This window comes from Myotis myotis, unplaced genomic scaffold (assembly GCF_014108235.1).
Source record: "Myotis myotis isolate mMyoMyo1 unplaced genomic scaffold, mMyoMyo1.p scaffold_m19_p_11, whole genome shotgun sequence".
Taxonomy (NCBI): domain Eukaryota; kingdom Metazoa; phylum Chordata; class Mammalia; order Chiroptera; family Vespertilionidae; genus Myotis; species Myotis myotis.
Genome location: NW_023416315.1, coordinates 15627958 through 15648051, shown reverse-complemented (window position 1 = coordinate 15648051; position 20094 = coordinate 15627958). Strand labels below are relative to the sequence as shown.

At 39.0% G+C, this 20094-nt stretch overlaps 1 protein-coding gene across 1 annotated transcript in view; it reads right to left on the bottom strand.

Moving 5' to 3' along the window:
* The window catches only part of CCDC146 (coiled-coil domain containing 146), a 112828-nt gene that overhangs the window by 78160 nt on the left and 14574 nt on the right, over positions 1 to 20094 (bottom strand). The window contains exon 2 of the mRNA XM_036327616.1: positions 15835 to 16003. Within this exon, the coding sequence (XP_036183509.1) occupies positions 15835 to 15993 (159 nt within the window). The 5' untranslated portion in view covers positions 15994 to 16003. The remainder of the gene's footprint in view (positions 1 to 15834; positions 16004 to 20094) is intronic.

Here is a 20094-nt window from a genome sequence, read left to right as displayed (position 1 = left end):
TCTTGCGGCTGCTGCCGCCATGGGAGGCGGTACCCAGAAACCCACCTGCGCCTCTGGTCAAGTCCTCCAGAGTCCAGTCCCCGCCCACCCCCCAGCGCCTCCCCACACACGCAGCCCCACGCAGCCTCTGCTGATAGGTCATTACAGCGTGATGGCGTGATGACCACAGGCTTTTTATATAGTCGATTGTAATCTTGAAATTAATTTTAATCTCACAAGACTTACGAATGCTTTAATTTTTAAAAATTACAGATTAGACTAAAGACCCCTTTGGAAACCATCTTCAATTCCAAACCTCCCCTTTCTCCCCTGAGATAACAAGCAGGGTTGGTTGAATCCAAACTGTAATTTCATTCTATGTGTTTCCAAGTTGCAACGTCTGCTGAATCATAGCTTTGCCAGGTTTCTTTGATCAATTAGGAAAAGTTGAGAGTGAGAATAGAAATGAGAGAAGTTGGCTATACTTGAAGAACTCAGTCCCCTAAATTCCCAAGAGTGACTCAGCCTCCCTTGCTCCTTGAAGTGGTCCCTAAGGCTCTTCTTGCTGAAAGACACTCTTACTTTTTCTCATGAGGAAGTAACCTTAATCCTCCTTTGGCATCTCTAGACATTTGAGCAGGGCATGCCCTACTGTCAATTATAGTCATATTGGAGAAGAAGCCTTTATACCACTTTATATCAGCAGAAAACTGGGGAAACACATGTGGAGTCAGATTTTAAGGTTGCTTGACTAAAGAAAAAAAAACAATTTCAGATGTGATTGAATTAGTTGATGTAGATATATTTGCCAGGAATTCTTAATTCAATGGACTGGTGTGAGCAGATGTGGTTCGTTCTAATGGCTTGCTTGATTAACACAAACCTAGATTCAACAGCAGCTATACTAATTAAAGCCACGAAGCCGGAAATGTCTTGGGACTAAGACTTACAGAAATAGAAATGTTGGAGTGAATTTATCTGTAATTCACTAAAAAAAGTATTTATTGAATGTATACCATATGGTAGACAGCCCCTTAAAACAACTAATATTACATTTATATTTATTATTTTAATCCAATAAATACTTACCACCTGCCTGTCATGTGTATAACATGGTGTTATATGTTTATCAAAGTATTTTGAATATGATTTTTTTCCAAATAAAAACTTTCTAAACTCTCAAAATCTGAGTTTAATCTCTAGCACTCAAGATTTCCTCTGAGTAATTAAGGGTGATGCTGTTTAAGATAGACTGCCTCTCTATTACAAAGGCCTCATACAAAGGTGCAGCATCTGGATCTGAACATTTGTCGAGCTTCTATCTCTGTAAGTTGGCTTTTCTCATCTCCCACAAGAAGCAAATAATTTGTGCTTAGTGGTGAGGGTTTATAAAAAAAAGGACCCACAAAACTAGTTGCTTCCATTTATTTTCCATTCAGCACTGCTAGTATCATAATTCTTTTCAGTTAATCTCCATAACCTGTTTTAATTTTTGTTTAGAGATTCATGCTGCTACATACTAATAATGACAAGCAGCTGTCACTTACTGAGTGCCAACTTTCCTAGGAGCATCTGCAATGTTATCTCTGTTGGCTGTGATTAATGCCACAATAAGGAGGTAATGTTTTACACCACAGAAGTTTTCCCTGAAAAACAATCAATAAACTTCTGTTATCTACAAACTGTTTATCATGTGTGGACCACTATCCATTTTCAGCTGTCCTGGCTTTCTTGGTGTATTTCACATGAAGTGGGCTAATTTTCCATGATAAATAACTCGTGGTGATTCCGTGGTGAAGCATCCCCATGTAGCAAATCTCAGTATCACCCCTGCTCTGACTTTCTATGTAAATCTATTAAGTGGGAAATGATTCCAATTAAATCTCAGCTGAGGATGAAACACCTTTTTTTGTATCTTTTCAAAAACAATTACATAATATTCTGTTGACAGGAGATATTTCAAAATTTAATATGTTTTCCAAGTATGTTAATGTCCCTACTTAACCTAGTGGTTAAACATTATTTTCTCCCTGCAGTTAAGTCAGAATTTATAACAACTCTGACAGAAAAGGCAAACAAGTTTCTATGCTCTCCAAACACTATTTCACTTCCATGGTTACATGGCAGAATCACTGATGAGAGTATACTGCTTAAGTTCAGAGCACTTTGTAAGTTCCTTGGAAGCTGAAAGATTTCTCTGATAAACACTGAAGTTCTTAATTTGTTACGTGAAATAATTATTTTCAAATGTGAATATAATTTACAAATGAAGGATGTTAGTGAAGACTTTTTTATTTCTATTCTATAACAAAATTTTGTCTTTATCTGACCAAACCAATGATTAGAAATCTAGGGAGGCTCTGATATCATGGATAGGTATGGAAGTTGGGCTGGAAGACTGATACTTTTACCTTGAATACAGTAATGGTGTTAGCATGCTAAACTGGTAGAGGGGGGTTCGCAAACTGTGTCCCCAGAGACCCTTAAGTTCTGCAGACATATTTTACGCATATGAAAAAAAGCCAGGACAATATATGATGCACGAAACACTGTTCACCTAGAGTAGTTCTGCTTCTGTTTTATATCTTGGGGCTCCACCTCAATTTCACTTAAAGAAAAGGTTTGGTTTTGTTTTAAAAAATATTTTAAAATCATTGCTTCCCCATAGCATATTCCTTTGGGAGCTCAGCCGGCAAAAATAAAAACTGGAATAGACACATGAAGATTCTAATGTGGTATGTTCTTTCTAACACTAAACATTTAAATATCTGAAAGTTTAGGTGGACTTGATGTGGAAAATACATGCAGAAATTCAGAAGAAATTTCTCCTTTTGAAGTTTGCCTTGTAAAATAGTCATTCAGTAGTGTGATTATTTTGGTGAAGGGCCTTATGAATTACAGTGCACATCATTCCTTTGAAAATGGCATGGTTACATGTGCAACAGGGAGCTTAGAATTCACAAGGAGCATCAAGAAGACTACCAGAGGCTTCCTGCCTTCGATGTTTCTACAGCTACTATCAGTTATCTTAAAAAAACAGGCAAGATAATAATAAACGGAGTGAGGTATGGACAAGCACCATGCAAGGTTACAGAAACAGAAGCGATCACTGTCAAGAAGTGGAATGCTTGAAGAGCGTGGAATGCTGAAGCACAGAAACGCGGAGGAGGGCACCCCTGCCCAGGGCACAGCATGAGCAAAGTCTGCAGCAGGTTGGAAAACAGCTGGAGCATGGGGCATGCGGCAGGGGACAGACACCAGGAGAAGAAAGGAATGGAGGGTCAGATTAGAGTAGAGGGACTGGACTGTAAAGTCAAAGAGGCGGCATTTAATCCTTACGACAGGGCAAGGAAAATTCACATCTAAGTATCTGCAGTGTCCCGTGCCACGGACTGATTGCTCAGTGCCCGGGCCTGTGAGGTGATGGTACGATGCTGGGTGGTGGGAAGGAAAACTGGAAGGAACTCTGAAGACTGTTTTACAAAATAACGAAACCGTCAAAGGTATCAAGCAGAAGAGGGATGGCCATACAGAGGTGGGAAACCAGCATGAGGGCAACAAAACAACTTCCTGGGGAAGTGTTTAAAAGGGGGATTTAAGGGGCGTGGGAGAGGCGTCTTTTGTGATGAGGGATTTTTGGGAGTTTTGCTCTATGATGTGCTGCGGAACTCCCTCTTTGATTCCTAAAGGAAACCTCGATATAGTCTCACTGCTTGTCAAGGCTGTCTGGGGGCAGATGTGTTTTGGCTGTGCTGAGATGGATTTGGAGGTGGGAGAGAGGGCTCGGTTTTACTCAGTCACAGAACTATCTGCAGAGAGCCTGGGTGCTCAGGGCCTTGGGGCAGTGGTGCTGGTGGGGACAGTAGATGTGAAGCAAGAGAACAGAGGACTGTTACCTCTGCATCCTTTACCTCTACTCTCACCACATCCGAATCTGTTTTACGTGTTGTGCTTCTGTGTAAGATTTCCATTGGAAAAAGTGATACATGTAGTTTAAAAAGAGGGTGAAACCCACTATGGTAGGCAGTGAGTTAGGTGCCCCTGAATGATCATTAAGCTGAGAAATGTACTATTAGAGTGAAGTTAGGTTCCAAGAACTTAAATGGCACGCAGAAGGCTGCATGGCTAGTATATGCAGAGCTAGAACTAAGGCTCGTTTTTACTGCCCCACTGACCCACCACCAGCCAGTCAGAGGATTTTCTTTTCAAACTATTAAGGTTTAAGACATTTTGAGCCTGTCTGTTCTTAGACATAATCTTTACAGACAGCAATATTCCTTTGAACCCCCCCCCCCCCACTTCATATCTCTGATGCCACCCAGGTATACCTGTTGACCTCCAGCCAGATATGTATGGGCTGGGAATATGTACAGAAATTTTGCCTCAGAAGGTAACAGATTGGCATTTCTAGTATGTACTAAGCTTGTTGCTGGCAACTCCTTCCTATTTCCCCTTACACCAACAGACATGCCGATAGACCAAAGGTTAAAATATGATGACTCAAACTATCGACGTACTTGGAGAAAACAGGAAACAAATTTATCATCTCAGAGTAGTAACAAAGGTCTTCTTAAGTGTGACACAAAATCCTGAAGCTGCACAAGAAAAACACATAAAAGATACACTTTCACATGGAAAGAACCCTTAAATGAAGTCCAACAAACTGAAAGATTTGTGCAATGCTTATTATACATGGCCTATTTTCTAAATGTATAAAGGCCTATTTTCTAAATGTATACAGAGCTTCTATGAATCTATAAGTAAAAAACTACACAATAAAAAAATGGAAAAAAGATGTGACTAGAATTCACACAAAAACGAAGTACAAGTAGGTCTTTGTATTAACCAAGCTTTCAGCTTCTGTAAAGTTGGTGCATTAAGGTCTGTCCTACATGCTTATGCTGGATACACTTTGTTCTAGACAGTCTGATAATATGCCTGAGTCACCTTGCCTTGGCTTCCTGCCTTCCTCATTGGTCCCCCACCCCCACCCCGCCATTGAGTTGAGTTCTACTCAGGGCCATGTTTTTCAAATACAAACCAACCAATCCAGAGTCCACACTCTTCAACCACCTCCTTCATAAGGATCTCACACTCAGGCCACTATACACCTGACCTGATCACCCCAGCGCCAGGGACCAAATAACTAGGGATATCTCCTATGCCCCAGAGCCGGCCGAAATTACTCAATCTAGTCAATCCTGAGCCTGCTTCCTCTGCTTCCCCCATTCCTTCCCAAGGAAATCACAATAAAGGTGCTGGCCCCCAATTCTCCCCTCTCCCTGTCTCCTGACTGACCCAGTGCTTCCCCATGCTGAGCCCTGTGGCATGCATGCCCCTTTCTCTTAGGAACTATGAGTAATAAATAATTTCAATGGCAATTGTCTCCTGATCTGTTGGCCTCCTTGTAGCTCACATTTTCTATTAATACACTACATTTTAAAAACAACCGTAAACATATAAAAGGAAGCTCTACTCCACTCATTTTAAGATAAATATAAAGACATGAGATATATTTTTCCCCTATCTGAGTGACAAAGATCCCAAAGTTAGATAACATGCAATGCTAGTATGAGTGAAGAGACATTTATTTATTGTTGGTGGGAACATAAATTATTACCACCTCTATGGAGAGTATCCTGGCAATAAAAACAAAATGCCAAAATGCACAAACTCATGATATGACAACTCCACTTCTGGGTATAGATTCAAAAGAATTGAAAGTAGGATCTCAAAGAGATATTTGTGCACCATGTTCACAGCAGCAGTATTCACAAGAGTCAAGAGGTGAAAGTAACCCAAGTGTCCACTGACAGATGAATGGATAAACAAAACTTGGTATGTACATCTAAAGGAATATTATTCAGCCTTAAAAAGGAAGGAAAGCCTGCCACATGCTACAACATGCAGGATGTTTTGCTAAGTAAAATAAGCCAGTTACAAAAGACAAATATTGTAAGATTCCACTTATATGATGTATCTAGAGTAGTTAAATTCATAGAAACAGTAAGTAGAATGGTGACTGCTAGAGGCTGAGAAGAGGGGGAAATAGGAAGTTGTTGTTTAATGGGAACAGAGTTTCAGTTTTGCAAGATGAAAGGTTCTGGACACTGGTTATACAACAATATAAATATGCTTAATATCTCTGCACTGTACACTTAAAACAGTTAAGGTGGTATATTTTATGATATATGTATTTTCCAACAATTAAAAACTTTTTAAATGAGCAAACCCATTGATCCAACAATCTCACTATTAGAAAGTTGTCCTTTCATTATGATTATTACAGTATGAAATGATGCCTTGTATAAGGTTATTGACACTCTCATTGTGGGAATAGCAAAAGATTGAAAATAACCTAAATTCTTAAAGTATGGTCCATTCATGCATTGAAATACTATATACAAAGCATTACAATAATATACAAGTTGTATATCTGTGTGAAAAAAAAGCAAGTGTGTCTATTATACTACCACTTGCTCATTTGTGCGTTGACTTCTATAAGGCTATATGCAAGACCCAATAGTTCCCTCTGCACAGAAGGACTGGATTGTGGAATGGGGTGGGAGGCTGGCTTACTTTTTACACTATAATATTCTGCAACTTTTTAATTTTATACCATGGCATATTTTATGTATTAAAGACAGTTAAAAAGAAAAAAGAAAAACTAACCCTGTGGCTGAAAAAAAAACATTATTACCTGGCTCTCTGATATTGTTCATAAACTTCCTAATATGGCTTGTGTCTCACTACTTGACCATTGGATCTTGCTTGCCTAAGGAAAACCGTAATGACTGTCTTGTCTTAGTTGAAGTTCCCAGTGTTCACTACTGCTGACTCATTTACTGGTGTTGCCTATAAATCCAGTCACTGGATAGTCTAATTCCCAATCCTACTCCCTTCTGCTTTATTCCCCAAAGAATCTACCCAGCAGACAAGGGTACCCTCTCCCCTTCCACCTATCTATAATAGATTTTAATTGAAGATGACATCATTTATTTTAATCCTTAAGCTTCCGTCTTTAGTACCAAATATATTCCACATAAGGATGTTTTGGTCAACAATGAACCGCATATCGACGGTGGTCCATAAGATTAGAATGGAGGTGAAAGCTTCCTACCAGCTAGTAACTTTGTGGTTGTTGTAACATAGTATTACTGTTTTGTGTGGGTCTCAGTCTATTGATAGTAATGCGATGGGCTAGAAATACCTGGGGGCATTCACCAGGCCCTGGTGAGCATCCTGCAGACGTCTTCCTTTTCTAAACCAGTGTCACAGCTGGACTGATTCTTGTGGTTCTTATTATGATTACGAGATGCCCTTCAGCAATAACCACTAGAAAACTTCGAAATAAAAGTATATTACAAGCCCTGGGGCACTCAAGGCATGCCAGAAACCAGGGGGCACAGAGTGAGGTCATGGGCAGGAGAGAAAGGGAGAACACACAGGCCTGGGGGTCTACTGTTATTGGGGCTGAGGGTGGGGGCCTTTCTATTGGTGAATTTAAAACATAAGAACGGGGATACAGAGCTCAAGAAGAGGGGGTAAATAGCTTAAATGGTCAGTTATCGAAATCAACCAAGATCTCAAAAAAGACCCTCACGGGTCTAGGAGGTGGGGAAAAGACCTGGCTCTTTATCTAGTGTGGGGCTGACAATGTGTTTATTGGAGATAGCCTTTGCTGAAGTGGATGCCTCCGCCATTTAAGTCAGGTACTTGCCTTACAAAAAGAAAAGCCAACTGACAGGGCTTATGCTACAACTGCTCACATGTTTGTGTAACAAACCTATTGTGCTGCCAGTCATATCATAATACAGCACAGACAATCACAACAATAGGCTCTACCATCTAGGTTTGTGTTAAGTACACTCTGTGATGTTCACACAGTGAGGAAATCCCCTGACAGCACCCTTTGCAGAATTTATTCCTGTCGTTAATGGGTGCATGACTGTGGTTCTTGGATTACTGAAGGTACTATGCACATTCTTCACAAGATGCCCATTCTCTACTGAGAGCCACAAGCTTACAAAAGTTAATTTGCTTTCTCTCTCAAGTGCTTTCTCCAGAGAACAAAAAGCCATCAATTATTTTTCCTAATCCTTATTTTAAAAGCAACATCTGTTCAGTAACAGCATCAGAGTTTAGATTATTATTTTTAATATTTAATCAACTTGCTACAACATTAGCTAAAGAAGCAATAAAAAAAATAGAGGCAATTAAAACTTTGTTAAATATATAATTAAAAATAAACACCCCAGAGTGTACACACACACAAAATAGGTCCACATTATGTTAGTAAAGTCAGTAAAGGAATTGAAAAAGAGAAAGGGAAATTAAAGAAAATTAACCATACAGACTGGGACAGTTTAGCTGAGGGCTGCGGCTGCATTTTCCTCTGGTAACTAGCCCCAAGTCTGGCATGTGGTCGATGCTCAGTATAGATTTTCAGAATGAGTAAGGGAAGGTAATCCCCAGACAGGAGGCAGAGGAACTGTCAATTCTTCTCTGTTCCTGAGTATTAACACTCTTCTAACTCCTAATTGCTACTCATAGCCTGTGCAGACAGCATAGTTTTTCTGACAAGACCCCAGATTTCTGGCCAGAATCAATCTTCATGTTTGTTTGTTTTTTTCCATTTTGAATATGACACTGTAGAATGCCCTAACATGGGACCTTCTTTTCTTTACCCTGAATACGTTTTCATTGTACAATTTTACTGATTGGATTTAGGGGTGTTAACCTACTTTGCAAAGTGCAAATGGCTTATATTCCTGTAATTCTAATGTACATCTTTAATCTTTGTAAGTAGATATGAGCCATGTCAATACTCCAAATGTTTAAGTGCATTCCAGGCATGTACCAGGGTTTTTTCCCATACTGGATAGATTTTTATATTTCCACCTAACTGTCAGAGTTAAAAAAACAAAACAAAACACAAAGCCTTTATGAGAAAATGGAACCTATCTGTATTGTTTAATAAATGATCCGTCTGTTTAAAGCTTTTTGACAGTCAATCAAAATTCTTGCAAGTCTGCCTGGATGTGTGAAGGAAAAGCAAGAGCATGCAACAACAGCAAGATTTGTAGAAAGATTTTTAAAAGAAGTTTAGTAGTTTTTTAATGCATATCCTCTAAGTACAGCTATTAGTGAGGTGTGATAACTAAGGGGACAGGGAGACTAAGGAAAAATATTTAAATAGAGCATTAAATATTTACCATTATTTTTTTTCTTTTAATATACAGTTTACTTAAAAAGTCAATTTGTACAATCCTAAAATAGCAGTGTTTAGATGTGTGAATGTCAAAGTGAAGACCGCCAGGTGAAATGTGTGCTAACACAAAAGGCAGGAGCCTGGGTTCCATGCTTGGCTCTGCATCCACCCATCTGTACAACCTGTGGTAAGCCTCAATCTTTCAGCACCTTTAAGATGAAAACAATGACATCTCAAACCTCTATTCCTTAAGGAGTCGTTGTGAAATTTAAATTATATATTTGATACTACACTGAGTGTAAGCTCCTTAAGAATGGGGATCTTATATTTTCATCTTTCTTACCAGTTACTTAATTAATTCATGTATGAAAGAAATAGAAAACTTTTTAATTATTTGAAAAGCATTTTAAATTTCATTACGGATTATCTCAAGAAACTCATCAGTAACTCTATAGAAAGTCCAACCTGGAAAATTCAGGAAGCTTTAATAGCCTCAGAAAAATCAGTATTTTTAGTAATTAATCTAAATTTTTTATTAAAAATCCCAAAATGTATTTAATCTATTACCAGCCTTACAAGAACGAAATGTATAAAAAGTAAGAAAATATCTTTTGAACAGGTGAACATCCCAGTAAAAGAGATAATTTTAAAAGTGGGGAATTAGTAAAGGATGGCAACATCTTTCCTTAAATACATAGCAGTAGACTGTGCTATTAAATATACATAAGAAACAGTATGCAGTCTTTTCAAAGGGCAATATGAATACTATCAAGAACGTGCAATGACTAAATCTCCAGCCCAGGGACTTCATAGGAAACTCAAGATCCACATATTCAACATTTCCCTCAGACCTGTTGCTTCTTCTGAATTCTCTGTCACTTATAGTACCAGTAGAGGCCCGGTGAACAACATTCGTGCACTGAGGAGGATCCCTCAGCCCCGCCTGGGATCCCCCCCAGATCTCACAATCTGGGACCCCTCAGGGGATGTCTGCCTGCTGGCTTAGGTCCTTAACGCTGCTGCAGAGGCGGGAGAGGATGCGCCACCACCGCTGCGCTCACCAGCCATGAGCCTGGCTTCTGGCTAAGTGGCGCTCCCCCAGTGCGCATCATAGCAACTGATCTTTCTGCGGTTTGGTAGATTTGCATATTAGGGTTATATTATATAGGATATTTAGCCACTTTCTGAAATCAGAAATCCAAGCATCAATTTAGACTCTTTCATCTCCCTCACCTCCACCCTGCCACATCCATCCAGCATTTTGTACTTCTGTAATATCTCTCCTGTGTGTAGTCTAGATTTTTTCCCCACTGCCAACCCTTGATTTAGCCTCTCTAATATCTTATCTTAATCACTGCAATGGTATTCTAATTGGTGGTATGGCAGGAATGAAATGAGATAAATTTAATAAATATCTAAGAGAGAACTAACTGACTGAATACAGAAGGAGAACTGGGCTTGGGAGGAGAATAATGAGTTTACTTCTGAGCATGTATAGTAACTTGGGAGTCATCCAGGTGAAGATATTCTAAGTATGTGCATATATGGGTGTGGGCAAAGCTTAAAGATAAAAAGCAGGTTCACAGCGGATGCCATGGAGAGGGATGAACTATCCCCTCTCATGTCCTACTGCCTCCAAAAAGCTTTTACCACATCAGCTCATCCTACAGTGAACAGATACATTCAAGAGATATTCAAAAGAGATATTTAACACCATAAAATTAAAAAAAAAAAAAAGCAAAATAGAGCAGGGTCCAATTTCCAAGGGGACAAGAAAAGCCCGTGGTGTGCCAGGCCTATCATTAGGCAGCGGTGGCAGAGTTGGGGAGCAGGTTTCCAGCACTGACCCACAGACTCCATTGATGGGAACTGTGTGGCTTAATTCCAAAGCATTACTTTGAACATTCATCCCAAACTGTGAATTAACACAGTGTAGTTCTGCCCCGTTAGGACTTTATTGATTTTTATTTTTTCAGAGAGGGAAAGAGAAACATCAATGTGAAAGAGAAACATAGATCAGTTGCCTCACGCATGTGCCCCAACTGGGGATCGAACCCACAACCTAGGTATGTGCTCTGACCAGGAATGGAACCCACAACCTTTTGGTGTATGGGTCAACTCCCAACTGACTGAGCCACCTGGCCAGCTCTTGCTGCTTAATATGATCTATAATGTCAGTGGAGAATTCTGAATTTTCTCCGAGAAGTATTTTATGATGAGATAATATTCAATAAATGTTTGTTAATGACTTTAGTATTAAGTGACAGGTAGAGCCCACAATCGCTGTAATAGTTGAGAGGTCAGAGAAACCACAGTGAGCTGACCGCTCAGGCAAAGTTTCTCAGGAGACTTGGAAATTGAGCCAGACTCTAAAAGATTAGACCAGATCCAGGGTTTGTAGAGTGTGGCCGATGCAAGTATTTTATTTGATTTTTCAGTTTCAATGGCACAGTTTTTCAAGAGGTGATCAGACTGGAGGATTTGTGGATATCCATGGCCTTGCATTTTGCTTTGTGAAAATGTGCCAGTTTCCCAGGCATCTGAATCTGAGAGACTTGCTAAGAGAGCAACAAAAGCAGAGGATCGTGAGGGTCTATGTGACTTACTATTTGCAAAAAAAGTCTGGGCACAAATTGTAGAGTGCCATGAATGCCATACTGAACACATTCTGTAGGCATGATCAGATGAGAGCATGACATCCATGCTTTGTGATTCAGTAGCACTGGGCCAGTTGTGCGACTGACATTAATAAAAATAAATGCTGTAAGCAGCTTCTGGTTCTTGCAATGTGATGTCAAGCATCTGGACCTTTGGAAGTGGAATCTGATTGTTTCCTTTCAGTTGCCATCTGAACTCTTGCAATTCTGCAAATACCGCTTCTGTTTATATAACTGAAGGGGGATAGCTTGTACAAAGTAGGTTAAAATTTTTTGTAAGATTCATAAATCTTAGAGGAATGGGAAAAGAATTAGAAAATAAAGTTATAGATGCCAATGGGAACAATCTCAATGGTATTTATTATAAAAATAAAGACGTTTACAGCCAATAATTCATTTTAAGTTTTGCTGACTTGAGGAACAGTTCACATGCAGTAAAATTACTGATGTAATTATTGATGTGATTTTACTCAGTAGTTTTATAATTCTCACAAGGGTAGGTAAGATAGTTCTTTGATGCTATAATCTAAGGTATCTACTTCATCAAGGGCTGGTCATACCTAAGAATTAATAACTGTAATTTATGTATACATGTGTAGTGAGAGACTGACTCTTTTTATATTTAACTAGAGGCCCAGTGCACAAATTCATGCATGGGGGAGGAGGGTGTATTTTTAGTCTGGCCTGCACCCTCTCGCTCCGTATCACTCAGCTCACTGCTCCTGAACACTGGAGCAGAGGTCAGAGAGGCTCCCACTACCACCACTGCACTTGCCAGCCATGAGCCAGGCGGCATTCCCCCTATGGGAGTGCACTGACCACCAGGGGGCAGCTCCTGCGTTGAGCGTCTGCCCCCTGGTGGTCAGTGCACATTATAGTGACCAGTCATTCTGCCATACGGTTCAATTTGCATATTAGCCTTTTATTATATAGGATAAGTTGTTACACTGAAGATCAACATGAAGGGGATGTCATAAGTTCTCTTTTGACTTTGCAAAACAAACCATTTCTGCTCCTTTACCTGTAGCTTAAAAAACTAAACTATAATTTTTATTGTTAGCATACCTTTGGTAGAAATAAACTTTAGTTTTGCCTTATTTTTTGTTTGATAGAATTATAAGGGTATGGTGTAAAATTAGAAATCCTATTGCAAAGTTGGGCATGTGATGAATTTTAGCAGAAATAGAGAACCCTGCTCACTTAAAAATATTAAGACTAGAGATATGAACTCATAGTTTTAAATATATAAAGATTTAACATAGAAATAGATATAAATTTGTGTGAATAATTATAATCATGCATCTCTTTTCATAGCTCTGTCTACTGAGAGGCCTTAGAAGCAATGACAAACTAGTAGCAATGAACATACCCAATATTAGGTCTTAGTTTTCAAATATCATTCTCCACTAAAAGGAACAAAGGGTCCTTTGAGAAATGGCTGACTCCAGGGTTGGAGAAAAGAAAATGCAAGATGAGCCTGGAACATATTCTTATGACATAAAAAAGTGCACAAAGAATCAAATCTGGAACAATTGAAGCATCAAAATGAGTAATGACAGTGAATAGAATAAGCATTCATAGTCCATATATATAGATTAGATAGATAGATAGATAGATAGATAGATAGATAGATAGATAGATAAGAGAAAGTACTTTCTTTCCATTAGGAAGCCAACTAAGAAATGTAGAAGCAATGCCAGTTGCGCAATTGGTTAGCACGCGGTACTTATAAGAAATGTAGAAGCAATGATGGAATTAGAAAATCTCCCTTTGGCAATCATAACAGTGATAAATTGACTTGGGCAAGAATCATCAAGAGACATAAAACTAATAGGTAAAAATTTTAGGGTATATAAATAGTCTCAGAGTATCTCCCCAAGGTGATTATTAATTTCAAACAGAAAAATAATAACTGTACAGAGGAGAAATCTAGAAGTCATCACCTTAACTATGTGATCTAAGTTAACAACACCAGTAATAGGACACATCAATACAGTATCATGTGCTCCTGATATTTATTATATATATAACATAAATATTATGTATGTGATAATACACACACACATACACACATGCTCAACAGTCATTGTGATAATTGTTTAAAGTATTTACATCAATAAAATATTGGGGGGGGGGAGATTTAGTTTTGTGTCTTGGTTTTGAATAAACTCTTTTTACTTTAAGGTTTTTTAGCTTATTTTTATTATGACTGTTTATTAAATTTCTTAGATGTTTTATTCAGTTATAGTCACATAGTCCAGTATTAAACCATATCCTAAAGTATAACTCTCAAGCATAACATGGTAACAGTTGCATATATGGTCAATATCTTTTTAAAAATCCTCCTGTATGGGTATTTCCTAAATGTTCATCCCTTTTTTTAAAAGTCAGACAATGAGAATATATATCACTAGAGGCTCGGTGCACAAAATTCATGCACGAGGTGTGTGTGGGGGGGGAGGGTCCATCAGCCCGGCCTGCAACCTCTCCAATCTGGGACCCCTAGGGGATGTCTGACTGCCTCTCACAATCCAGGACTGCTGGTTTCTAACCACTCACCTGCCTGCCTGATCACCCCTAACTCCTCTGCCTGCCTGCCCCTAACCACCTCTGCCTGCCTGATTGCCCCTAACCACCTCTGCCTACCTGCCTGTTTGCCCCTAATTGCTCCCCTGCCAGCCTAATCACCCCTAACTGCCTCTGCCTCACCCCGCACCAGGGACCCATGATTCCTTCCTCTGGACAGCCGCAGGCACCCGGGACCCGGGCTGGCTTCGCCCAGGCTGCAGACACAGGCGCTAGCACCCAGGACCACGGGGTGGGCAGCTTATCCCTCACCTGGACCGCAGCCTGGCTGGTCCCCATTCCTCTCTCGCAAGCTCATTTGTGCCTGTCTGGTCCCCATTCCTCTCTCGCAAGCTCATTTGTGCCTGTCTGGTCCCCATTCCTCTCTCGCAAGCTCATTTGTGCCTGGCTGGTCCCCATTCTTCTCTCCCCAGTGTTGAGTGTCTGAGCCATTACAGTGTGATGGTGTGAGGTTGTGATGACCATTTGCATATTAACTCTTTATTATCTATATTAATAAAAGGGTAATATGCTAATTAGACCTGGAGACCTTCCAGGAGACCTTCCAGATAAAGCCATGGTGGTGGGGCTGAGGCAGAGGTGGTTAGGGGCGGTCAGACCGGCAAGGGGGGCAGTTGGGGGCAAGTAGGTCAGAAGTGGGGGGCAGTTGGGGGCAAGCAGGCCGGCAGGGGGGGCAGTTGGGGGCGAGCAGGCTGGCAGGGGGGGCAGTTGGGGGCAATCAGGCAGGCAAGGGGGGGCAGTTGGGGGTGAGCAGACTGGAATGCAGAGTGGTTAGGGGTGATCAAGCAGGCAGACAGGTGAGCGGTTAGGAACCAGCAATCCCGGATTGTGAGAGGGATGTCTGACTGCCGGCAGTTGGACATCCCCCGAGGAGTCCCAGATTGGAGAGGGTGCAGACCGGGCTGAGGGACATCCCCATGCAAGAATATCGTGCACTGGGCCACTAGTATAGAATATTCCACCTTTTGCTTCTCTGCTGAAGGAAACATTAGGTTTCAGTACTCTGTTACCGTAACTACACTTAGTTAGGTAAACATGTATTCTTTGTATTATTATAGGTCTTTTATCTTCATTTTATGGAAGTAAATGTAGTATATCAATAATGAAATAAATTTCTTTTACCAACCTTTGCAAATGTACTTAACTGGCTGCATATATGCAAATATTTATTATGTTATAAAAGTATCAGAACCTACACTACTGCATTACTCCAGGATTATATGACAAGCTCTTCAAGAGAAGGTAGAAACTATTTTATTATTCTAAAGTGCTCCAAACTGTACGTATTTCCTACAGGTTATTTGTAATATATTATTTTGATAATGATATTAGCTTCCTCTGACCTTTGAGGTAGATGATTCAGGTCTTACTATGGTAATATATAAAAAGAAATAAATATACCTCATGCAGACAAATGAAAGCTGGAGTTGTAGATAAATCAACAATCCGCTCATCTCGGATGTTAATTGTGGGCACTAATGTATGAACAGGAACACTTCCATCCTTTTTCTCTTTTTCCTTTTTCTTTTCTTGTTCTGTGTCTGTGGTACGGTCTCCCATTTTCACAATTCTAAAACAAAATTATTTAATATTCAGCTATTTCGGGATGTCTTCACTTATAAAGTAAAATTAATGGAAAATAATAAAAGCAAGCAAAACTCAACTGGTTTAAGCTATTCTCCAATGGAACTATATAAATCAGGAAAGTTAGCTATTTATAATCATGTTATTATAAAAGCCTGTTTGTTATAAAGATACTCTTCATTGTTACACTCAAATCAATAATTCTAACTTTAAAAAGTAGATTATTGTTGCATCAACTGGAAAAAAATACATATAACTAGAATGTAAGCTTAATGAGGGCAGAAACCTAATTTTGTTTACCGAGCATTGTCGTAGGCATTCAATTACTATTCATTGATTGGGTAAATAAATAAGCCTTCATCCTTAAAATACAACACAAAGTTTATTCAAAGTTTATGGAAAAGTAAAACCAACACCCTGGGATGCCCTATACTACCTAAGGCATGCACCTGAACACCAGGCCACCAGGCTCCATGCTCAGCACCCACACTGCCTGCCATGGCCACAGCGCGAGCCTATGCTTGTGTGCACTGCCACCTGGCCTACCTCTGCTGCTCATGCATATGTTCCATTGTCCTATCAGACTTCACTTTAAAAGCATAAGCTCAAAAATCAAATCATTAAAATATCAAGATGGTGACACCAGAGCATGAAAGCAAATGCAAGACCCTTCTAAGAGCAGGTCATATATCACGGCACAGGCCACACGCCTATGGAGCCAGCTCTGTGTACTGGCCATTGATTGGCTCATGTGCTCAAGTGGACTCAGAGCAGTTTCTAAAAGGACCCCTGTCTTGGCCTGCAAGGTCTTCATTGGCCCACTTTGGTGCACTGGGATGGCTGTCCTTCCAAGAGAGAGCTGATAAGAGGCCTCCATTGCACAAGAGAATGTCAAGTCAATCATCTGCTCTTTTCATCTCTGAAATATATGACTTTACATGCAAAAGGAGAGTATACCTGTACTCTTCTCTTGCTAAAGAAGATAATTCCAACTGTCAGAATTTTTTCTTTAAAAAAAAATTAAATTCGGGGGCTGACATTGGTTAAATAGCATTATGTAAGTTTCAAGTGTACAATACTATGTCGTCTGTATATTGCATTGCGTGCTCACCATCCACAGCCTAGTAGTCTCCATCTGTCACCATATATTTAACCAACTGTCATAACTTTAAGGTCTGGATCTTCTGTTGAACACATATTATCTCTCATGTCCATCTTATCAGATTAGCTGCTCCGTGGTCATAGGCATCTCCATTCTTTTAATATGGAAAGCATATTCTCTAATATGAATTGAGAATGCAAGTAGGCTCTGGTTCCTTTATTTACCAAGTGGCCACAGGCATGTCATTTATTCATTATGGCTCTTTCTTTCTTTCTTTCTAAAATGGGAGTAACAGTAACTAATTTTTCTGCTTCATAAAGAATATATGCCAGCGATTTTCAACCTTTTTCATCTTATGGCACACATAAACTAATTACTAAAATTCCGAGGCACATCAGAAAGTATATTATATTTTTTGCCGATCTAACAAACAACAAAAAAGGTATACTTTTGATTCATTCACACCAGATAGCTATTGTTATGTTGACTGTTGCCATTTTTTAAAATTTGACTATTTGCAGGGGTCCTCAAACTATGGCCCACAGGCCACATGCAAATACAAATATTGTATTTGTTCCCGTTTTGTTTTTTTACTTCAAAATAGGATATGTGCAGTGCGCATAGGAATTTGTTCATAGTTTTTTTTAAACTATAGTCTGGCCTCCCAACGGTCTGAGGGACGGTGAACTGGCCCCCTGTTTAAAAAGTTTGAGGACCCCTGATTTAAGGGAAGAGAGGTCAATGTCCCTGACTAAATAGTCAAATACTGCATATTTTAAAAATTCTTGCGACACACCAGTTGAAAATCACTGACATGTGCAGATTAAACGTGCTAATGCCTCTGGACTGCTAGCTTCCATTCTCTATTTCTGATTTTCTGCCATAGCTATAGCTTACACATGCACTTGTTTTCCTCTGCGCACTACAAAAATACGTCTTAGGTGGCAGCACATACTTCTATCAGAAGGCACTAAATGTCAGGTTGTCTTAATGCGATATTAATAGATATTGATATCACTTGGACTTTCCCTCCTTTAACACACATATATTTTTTTTCAATGACATAAAGCAGTTTTTAAAAAGAACTTATTATTATTAAGGCATCACAATACTTTACATTTGATAAGTAATTACAGTTTATTGTCTAAATCTTCAGGGAGAGGAAAACTGATTATATATCTAGATTTGCTTGTGTTTAATATGCTAAAATCTGTATATTCAATTACATAATGACTATCCCAGAAATATATTTCCTTCAGAATGTTAGACCATGCCTGTTATTTTTTAGCTTTTTCTTTAAGAAATGTTTCAAATATAAACAAAAGCTGTAGAAGAGCATAATGAATCCTCATATACTCATCAACCAGCTTCAACAAATAACAATTCATAAGCAATTTTGTTTTATCTAAACCCTTCTACTTCTCACTACTCTCATTATTTTGAAGCAAAACCTAGGTACATAGATATAATATATCCTGAAGAACACCATAATAATATACAGAGATAGTCCTTATTCTATTTCACACCTGCATAGCACTCCTTTGCAGAGATGCACCACAAGTTATTTAAACAACTCCCAATTTATAACCATATGGAATGTTTCCAGTTTTCTGCTATTATAGCTTTGCAAAGTATAGTTCATCTATTTATTTTTAAATATTTTTAAAAGGCTCTTAGAATCTTTGGAATCAAGTTGGGATTAACTTTGAAAACTGAAGTTAAGGTAACCTTCTTAAATCACTGCACCTTTAAATACGATACAACTTACCTAGGCAACAAAAGACAGATATTACATTGAATTTGTGCAAATCCTCATTCTGCTGAAATTTTAATTTTCTATTATCTCAAAACATTCTAAATATTTTAAAACAGGTAAAACTTTTATCTCACATAGGGAAGCAACTAAAAGACACTATGACCGAGTTCTGATAGACATTATCAAACTAACCCTTAGAAAAGAAATACAATAGAGGCAAATATGAAGTATAATTGGTTAAAACCTAAAACACTAATTAATCTAATTAAGTATAGGATGCAAAGGGCTGAAGTAGATACCAAAGTTTAATAGATAAAACAAATATTCAAGGTTTCACTAATATAGGATTGCAAAGCCCATTATATTACTATTACCATGCTGTAGGCAATACGATTGACAGCTGTAAATGAAACAATAGAGTAAAATATATTCTTAGTCTACTGTGATATAAACAAGAGAATATTTATAAAACATCTTAAATTTGTGTAGGAAGAACTACATAGCTATCAAGTATGGTAATTCTAGAGATAGCTCCATAATAAGCCAATTAAACTATTAATTGAATTTTATGAGGACAGAGAGTTTACAAAGATGCAATTGATTTACAATCTAAAGAGGAAACAAGGTAGGGAAATAACTAGCTCTGTTTCAGACAAGGTAATTCTATATAATAAAAAGCTAATATGCAAATTGTCCCCTCGACTGGGAATTTGAAAGGGAGTTTGACCAGGGGGTGGGGTCAGCCCACCAACTGCCCAAGGCCCCTCCCCCCCGGCCAGCTCCATCGGTGCACGAATTTGTACACTGGGCCTCTAGTGTAAAATAAGCCTGAATAAAAAGTAACATTCTCGGGAAGGTAGACAAGGCTTAAAAACCTACACCTAGGTTTTGTTTGTAGCCTGGAATTTAGATTTTAATCTATAGGTATTGGAAGCAATACTTTTTTTTTTTTTTTTAGAAAGGAGTTATCTGAGTTTGGAAAGATGTTGGTGACAGTGAGAAGAATGGTTTGGAAAGGATATGAATTTGGAGGCAAGAGGACAATTTAGAGGCTGTGTACCAGCCACTGCACTATGGGTAGGAGACAGATTCAGTGGTGAGCAAAACCAGACAAGGTCCCTGACCTCAAGGGGGCTCACAGACTGGTGGGCAAGACAGAAATTAATCAAGGAATCACAAAAATATGTATATATATATATATATATATATATATATATAT